Source organism: Squalius cephalus (genome assembly GCF_949319135.1).
Source record: "Squalius cephalus genome assembly, chromosome: 23".
Taxonomy (NCBI): Eukaryota; Metazoa; Chordata; class Actinopteri; order Cypriniformes; family Leuciscidae; genus Squalius; species Squalius cephalus.
Genome location: NC_137144.1, coordinates 20,014,996 through 20,022,507, shown reverse-complemented (window position 1 = coordinate 20,022,507; position 7,512 = coordinate 20,014,996). Strand labels below are relative to the sequence as shown.

The 7,512-nt window shown below is 34.6% G+C and overlaps 2 protein-coding genes across 2 annotated transcripts; both read right to left on the bottom strand.

The window, feature by feature from the left end:
• Window positions 1-1,136: 1,136 nt before the first annotated feature.
• On the bottom strand, window positions 1,137-1,904 carry LOC307151262 (C-C motif chemokine 4-like). The gene is made up of 3 exons (XM_079859218.1): window positions 1,790-1,904; window positions 1,530-1,653; window positions 1,137-1,424 (listed from the first exon to the last, which is right to left on the bottom strand). Exons 1-3 carry the CDS (start codon window positions 1,851-1,853, stop codon window positions 1,211-1,213), a joined length of 402 nt encoding a protein of 133 aa, XP_079715344.1. The 5' UTR covers window positions 1,854-1,904; the 3' UTR covers window positions 1,137-1,210.
• A 2,658-nt stretch (window positions 1,905-4,562) lies between these two features.
• Window positions 4,563-5,634, bottom strand: LOC307150982 (monocyte chemotactic protein 1B-like). Its single transcript, XM_079858688.1, has 3 exons — window positions 5,268-5,634; window positions 4,926-5,046; window positions 4,563-4,814 (listed from the first exon to the last, which is right to left on the bottom strand). The coding sequence occupies exons 1-3, from the start codon at window positions 5,329-5,331 to the stop codon at window positions 4,613-4,615; spliced, it is 387 nt and encodes a 128-aa protein (XP_079714814.1). The 5' UTR covers window positions 5,332-5,634; the 3' UTR covers window positions 4,563-4,612.
• Window positions 5,635-7,512: the final 1,878 nt, after the last annotated feature.

Below are 7,512 nucleotides of genomic sequence, written 5' to 3'. Positions count from 1 at the left end.
TAAACGGTGACATCATGCGCATGCGTATTACGTGTTGTCTATAGGCACTTAGAGTTTCTTTACTAAGTGACATCGCCAACTACTGGCCAGGCAGCATAATATAGCATTTTTAGTCGTTTTCATGGATCCATGTGAACGGGGATCGTTTTGACAAAGATGTCATTTGTATGGCGAAACTTTCAAAAATTCAAAAGAAAAACGTTTCCGTTTTTAGTACATTGTTGTCGTCGTGTAAACATACCCTCAGAGTAACAAACCAATTTCCATCACATGGTGGATATTATATTGAAATAAAATGATTAACGAAGAAGGGGTGACACACAGTAAACATTGTATTTAATGTCTTTTTTAAAACGTTTACAGTCATTTTTTGTATGTTATGAGGTATTGCTTTGTCACTGTTGTCTAGAAACAGTTTGCTGATATGGATGCATATGCAGAGTATACAGTTATATTTATATATATTTACTCCAAATAGGCACACGAGAGCATCTAGAGGTATCTTTTCAGTATAAAGATAGATGTGTCTTTCAGTGAACCAATTTAAAAAAGCCAGTACTTTAATAGTTGGCTTTCCTCTGGAACAGTCTTTTCCGATAGATCACAACAAAAGTATGATCATACTGACCCATATTTCTTCTTCTAATCCCTCACACGTCTTATATTGAGTAACTTCTGCCATTTTAGAGTCCTCGGTTTAATTAGACTGAAAAACTCTTTGCATCAGTCTATTAAACCAGGAACAGAGCTGTGATAAATGTGAGTTGATTTTTTGGAGTATGTTGTGTATGAACAGCATGTCTTGTGTTGTAATTGTTTTAAACTGAATATTTATGTAAATTGTGTTGGTAATTTGTGATGAAGCTGACCTTATGGATGCAAAATAAATTTCTGTGACAACTAACAAAGTTGTATTCATTGTATGAAATATTTATATTATTTTCTAGATTGTTTAATATTTATTTACTAGATTTGTTTTGTTTTACCCATTTTACTACTGACTTTTAAATAAAAATAAAATGTTAAATACCATTTAGATAAAAATATAGCATTAAAAACATCACAACATTATATTTATAATCATTTTTATTTTATTAAAAAGTTCCAATCACATAACTTATTTAAAAAATATTTTCATATACACATCAGAAATAGTGGTCAGATTTACAATATAAAATGCAGAGTTCAAATAGAAACAGTTTAGCTTGTTTTAGACTGTTGGTCTCTGAGATGTTTTTGTTTTTGCAGCAGCAGCAGTTATTGTTGATGATGTTGTTATTGTTGTTGATGATGTTGTTGATGTAGTTGTTGTTGTATTAGCAGATGTAGCAGATGTTGTTCTCTTGTCCACTTTATCAACATGGCCGTTCACCCAGGTGGTCTCTGGATCTACACAGATCTCTCTACCTGCTAATGTCTGAAACCTGAGGGGGAAAAGGACAAAACAAGATTTAGATCAAAGTTTTTTAATGGAGTGTCTCATTGACTTTGCAGTTTGAAAATGAAATAATGTTTAAGATGACACTCACACAATGGCTCGTCTGGCACAGTTGCTGCTGGTCCAGAAGTAAGACGTCACCAGTTTCACAGGAATCTTCACTTTACTCAACTCTCCACAGCACTTTGATTGTACCGCTTCAATTGCACTGGTCGCTGAAATATGAAGACAAATAGTCCTATCACAAATCTATACATTCCCATGACCTAATGCAACAAATGAAACTAAACCTTCCATAAAAAATCTGAAAACAATTAATTTTATCTTAATTATCATTCAAAGAGTTCTCACCGCTTGAAGTCATCGGCACAGAGCAGAAGAGAACCAGGACCAGCAGAAACATCAGGCTTCTCATTCTTCAAGATGTTTGTTCACAATGTCAGAAAGAGTCTGTAGAGCTGGAAGATCTCAGAGCAGATGTGTCCAGAATAACGTCTGAGCTCCTTCTTATACACATAGTAGGAGAGGAATTCTTCATAAAGACATTCATGTAAATCCATTTCTGAGTAACAACATTCTAAGATGCGAGTTGTTTTTGTTTCCTTCATCCTTTTTCTGCTCTGTCGCTCGTGTAAGACAGTGGAAGGTGCTTTTCTTTCAGATTCACTGAAAACGTGCTTCAGGAACGCAACACACGGCTTCCTCTTTTCAAGTCTGCATGTGCTCAGCATTATCCTTTATGCTGTCCTTCTATTTTTGACTGCACTAATCTATTTATTAATCAATGTCCTCTCAGAAGCTTGTCAGACAAAAAAATTCCCTCAATTCTTAGAGCTCAGATTTCTTTACCTGCTTGTGTAAGCTTTTAGAGTAACAAATTTTATGATATAATATGGGAAGATGTTGAAGTCTATTAAAATTGTTCACAAATGCTACCCAGTTAATTATAAACTTGCTAAATTTAATAATAGTATTTCCCTCAAGTTCTCCATTTGTCATCAGTTTGAAGAGACAATGAAATCATTTGGTTTGGACTGTGTGTATTGCAAAGTATTTTGGGTTGACTTTTCAAACTTTGTTAAACATTTTTTGTGACTCTGAAATTAGACCCTTCTCATTTTAAATTTGTAATTAATTTACTACTTTGTCTTGCCTATTGTTATATTCACAAATGTACATGTAGCCTACTTTTTTATTTTTAAGAGTTTGATATGTATCTAAACTCCTTGAGGTACTCTAAAAACTCAACTGCATGTAAGTGTTACGAAAGCAGACTCATTATTGTCTATTATTGTTCATTACTGTCTTGTATTGTTTTTGTATTTGTTGCATAAAAAGGGGGGAAAAGAAAAAAGACGCGTAAAAGCAAATAGAACCCATTATAAATCACTGAGGCTCTCAACACTGGATACAGTATACAGATGCACGTTCAGTTTCTGACATACTCCACGAACTTGAGTCTGTCGACAACAGGACAAATGGAAGAGAGAAAGAACATTCGCTTTGAAGCGTCCAGTTTAAACAGCTCTTTTGCGTCTCAGACTTCAGAAGGATCCCAGTGTCGGAAACAACTGGATGTGTTATTTCATTCCGGATCACGTTGAAGGATTATATGTTTGCTCGGAGCATTTTGTTTTGTGAACGAGGCACAGTGTACTACAGTTTGCAAAGAAACTTTTGTTGAAAGATGAAACAGCCAACTATATTGGATCTGTAACAAACCAATTTCCATCAAAAGCATATGGCCTGACGCCTGACTTTGTCATACTCGGATTCTAGTCAGAATGTGAGTCTGATTCTGCTCCATTGGGCTGTGATTATGGGGCGTATTTCAACCGAACCAGGAAAGAAAATGTCTCTGCACTCAATTGGATAGACCTACAACCAATCAGAGCAAAGGAGTAAGTGACGTATGTTCTTCATTCATCTTTCCGATCGACAAATGCCTTGATCGCGGTTCTCTGTCCCTCTTTTAATGCATTGTCGATATCTTCTATAATAGACGCGATGGCGGAATCTACACATCTCAGTTCTCCAGCGGCAGTCATCTTTGTTGTAAACAAATTCAACTTAAGAGCTCTTTGGTGACGTGGATGATTACGTTACTGTTGATCATCTGTCCATCATCGTGTAAAGCCCAACCTGACAATTTGATTGGTCCGAACAGCAACAGCTCCGGTTAGAGCATAGTTGCTCCACAACGGATCAAGTCCAGATCGAACTTCCCGGCCTCAAATGTTGTGGGCGGGGCTAAGTTCGGCTGGCATCCAGGCCAATGGTGCATATCAGATGCATTAAAATGATTAATAATGAAGGGGTGACTTTTTTTTACTATTTTCAATGTCTTTTTTAAAAAACATTTACAGTCCTATTATTTGTATGTTGTGAGGTATTGCTTTGTCACTGTTGTATAGAAACTTCTTGCTGATATGAATGCAGTATAGGCACAGTATACAGTTATTTTTATATATTTACGAGGCCAAGTAGACACACAGAGAGCGTCTTGTATCTTTTCAGTCTAAAATTACTTGAGACCTACTAGTGCAGACAGTAGATTGTGGATGAAGACAGACGAATCTTTCAGTGTACCAATTCAAAGAAAGACAGTAGTTTTATAGTTTGTCTGTAAACCTAAATCTAAATAATTTAACCAAATTTGCATTTGTGCAAAGATCATTGGCTTAACTCTGGAACAGTCTTTTCAGATAGATCACAACAAAAGTATGATCAGACTGGCCCGTAGTGCTTCTTCTGATCCCTCACACGTCTTAAAGAGTAAATGTAATGTAATGTAATGTAAATCGTGTTGGTAATATGGATATGATGAAGCTGACTTTATGGATGCAAAATTAATTTCCGTGAAAACTAACAATAAAGTTGTATTCATTGTATCAAATATTTATATTATTTGCTAGATTTTTTATATTTATTTACTAGACTTTTTTTGTATTACCCATCTACTTTCGCTACTGACTTTTAAATAAAAATAAAATAAGTTAAAATACCATGATTGCATTAAAAACATCACAACATTATAATGCTTAATATTTTATTAAAAAATCTCCAATCACATAAGTTATTTTATTAAAAAAATATTTTCATATACACATCAGAAATAGTGGTCAGATTTACAATATAAAATGCAGAGTTCAAGTAGAAACAGTTTAGCTTGTTTTAGACTGTTGGTCTCTGAGATGTTTTTGTTTTTGCAGCAGCAGCAGTTATTGTAGATGTAGTTGTAGTTGTTGTTGTAGTTGTAGTTGTTGTATTAGCAGATGCAGCAGATGTTGTTCTCTTGTCCACTTTATCAACATGGTGGTTAACCCAGGTGGTCTCTGGATCTACACAGAACTCTTTACCGGCTAATGTCTGAAACCTGAGGGGGAAAAGGACAAAACAAGATTTAGATCAAAGTTTTTTAATGGAGTGTCTCATTCAGATTGACTTTGCAGTTTGAAAATGAAATAATGTTTAAGATGACACTCACACAATGGCTCGTGTGGGACACTCGCTGCTGGTCCAGTAGTAAGACTTCACCAGTTTCACAGGAATCTTCACATTACTGAACTTCATACAGCAGTTTGCAGGCACATTAACTGCTAGGGGAGCTGAAATATGGAGACAAATCGGACTATCACAAATATATACCATGCTCATGCAAAAAAAAAAAAAAAAAAAAATAAGACAAAAGATTTCAATTACTTTTGTTACTAACTTATTACAAAGTTGCTATATTTTTAAATCACCTAATGCAACAAATCAAACTAACCTGACATAAATCATCTGAAACAATACATTTTATCTTAATTAAAAATCAAAGAGTTCTCACCGCTTGAAGTCATCGGCACAGAGCAGAAGAGAACCAGGACCAGCAGAAGCATCAGGCTTCTCATTCTTCAAGATGTTTGTTCACAATGTCAGAAAGAGTCTGTAGAGCTGGAAGATCTCAGAGCAGATGTGTCCAGAATAACGTCTGAGCTCCTTCTTATACACATAGTAGGAGAGGAATTCTTCATAAAGACATTCATGTAAATCCATTTCTGAGTAACAATATTGTAAGACGCGAGTTGTTTTTAGCTCTTTCTTTCCTTCATCCTTTTTCTGCTCTGTCGCTCGTGTAAGACAGTGAAAGGTACTTTTCTTTCAGATTCGCTGAAAACGTGCTTCAGGAACGCAACACACGGCTTCCTCTTTTCAAGTCTGCATGTGCTCAGCATTATCATTTTTGCTGTCCTTCTATTTTTGACAGCACTAATCTATTTGTTAATCAATGTCCTCTCAGAAGCTTGTCAGACAAAAAAATTCCCTCAATTCTTAGAGCTCAGATTTCTTTACCTGCTTGTGTAAGCTTTTAGAGTAACAAATTTTATGATATAATATGGGAAGATGTTGAAGTCTATTAAAATTGTTCACAAATGCTACCCAGTTAATTATAAACTTGCTAAAATTAATAATAGTGTTTCCCTCATGTTCTCCATTTGTCATCAGTTTGAAGAGACAATGAAATCATTTGTTTTGGACTGTGTGTGCAAAGTATTTTGGGTTGACTTTTCAAACTTTTTTAACCATTTTTTGTGACTCTGAAATTAGACCCTTCTCATTTTAAATTTGTAATTAATTTACTACTTTTTCTTGCCTATTATATTCACAAATGTACATTTTCAAAGAAAAATTCTTCTTTTTTATTTTTAAGAAAGAGTTTGATATGTATCTAAACTCCTTGAGGTACTCTAAAAACTCAACTGCATGTAAGTGTTACGAAAGCAGACTCATTATTGTCTATTATTGTTCATTACTGTCTTGTATTGTTTTTGTATTTGTTATTGTTGCATAAAAAGGGGGGAAAAGAAAAAAGCCACGTAAAAGCAAATAGAACCCATTATAGTCACTGAGGCTCTCAACACTGGATACAGTATACAGATGCACGTTCAGTTTCTGACATACTCCACACTGTAAAAAAAAAAAGTTGGGTCAACTTAAAAAAATAAGGCAACTTATCGCAAGCTCTTTTTTGAGTAAACTCCACAAACAGGGACTGAAGTCCACGCAACTAAAAAGATTACGTTAAAATCATAAGTTGCTTCAACATAAATAGTCATGTTTAGCTAATGAATAACAGAACAAAGTATTTTTAGTTGGCTGAACACAAATGGGCCTATTATCTTATAGGCCTATATTGATTTATTATATATTATTTAAATAGTTTAATTAAATAAGAGACAGACCATAACACGAGTCAGATAACTTTTTTTATTTAAACAGTTTGTGTCTGATGCACAACAATGACATTATCGTAGCAAGTCTTGAATTTGTTAACTCAATGCATGGTACTTACCAATGCATGTTAAAGAACATTAGCCTGAAGGTTCAGTTCACCCAAAAATGAAAAGTCAGTCATCATCAATCCATATTCAGTGCATTCATGAGTCCGAACAAGCGTATACTGCTGGTAGATCTGTAATGTCCTCAAGAACAATGGCCTCTTCCAGTATTAGTTGGTCAGAGTTGGTAGGGATGTAACAGCGGCATCTTCGGCCACAGTAAGGATTCAGATCTCTACATCTTTGGTGCCGTGGTCTAAAGGATCAGTATCCTGGGAGAATAATTCATGAGATAGGGGTATTAATTGAAGTGTAAATTTAAAAATAATAACAACAACAACATTATTATTATTTATGTTGTTGTGTAAATAACCTGAATACATGTAAAACATAAATAGATTAAAAAAATGACCAAGAAATGAAAATGAAAATGGTAATTTACCAGACGCATCCTGGGTAAACTTGTAGAGTTTTCATGCTGGAAAAGTGGCAATCCCTCAAGATCTGTTTTCTGACGTGTGGTAATGTCACCCACCTAAAAAGAAAGGAAAAAAAAATAAAAAATTATTTTAATCTGCAGATGCACTATGACCTTAACTCTTAATAATTTAAAATAGGGATCTGCTTTGGGAGTTAAATGTATACAGCACACCCAAAAATGATAATTCTGTCATCTTTTACTCTTCCTCATGTAATTCCAAATCCATATGACTCGGTCCATAACAAAGATTTTTTTTAAAGAATGTACAGATT

What these genes read in the sequence shown, in the direction of transcription:
- LOC307151262 (XM_079859218.1), bottom strand. Translation starts at nt 1,853, where the DNA reads ATGAGAAGCCTGATGTTTCTGCTGGTCCTGGTTCTCTTCTGCTCTGTG. An exon ending in TGTGCCGATGACTTCAAGCG is followed by an intron (nt 1,654 to 1,789) that starts GTGAGAACTCTT and finishes TTCATATTTCAG; the next exon opens with CGACCAGTGCAATTGAAGCG. An exon ending in TGTGCCAGACGAGCCATTGT is followed by an intron (nt 1,425 to 1,529) that starts GTGAGTGTCATC and finishes TTTCCCCCTCAG; the next exon opens with GTTTCAGACATTAGCAGGTA.
- LOC307150982 (XM_079858688.1), bottom strand. Translation starts at nt 5,331, where the DNA reads ATGAGAAGCCTGATGCTTCTGCTGGTCCTGGTTCTCTTCTGCTCTGTG. An exon ending in TGTGCCGATGACTTCAAGCG is followed by an intron (nt 5,047 to 5,267) that starts GTGAGAACTCTT and finishes TCCATATTTCAG; the next exon opens with CTCCCCTAGCAGTTAATGTG. An exon ending in TGTCCCACACGAGCCATTGT is followed by an intron (nt 4,815 to 4,925) that starts GTGAGTGTCATC and finishes TTTCCCCCTCAG; the next exon opens with GTTTCAGACATTAGCCGGTA.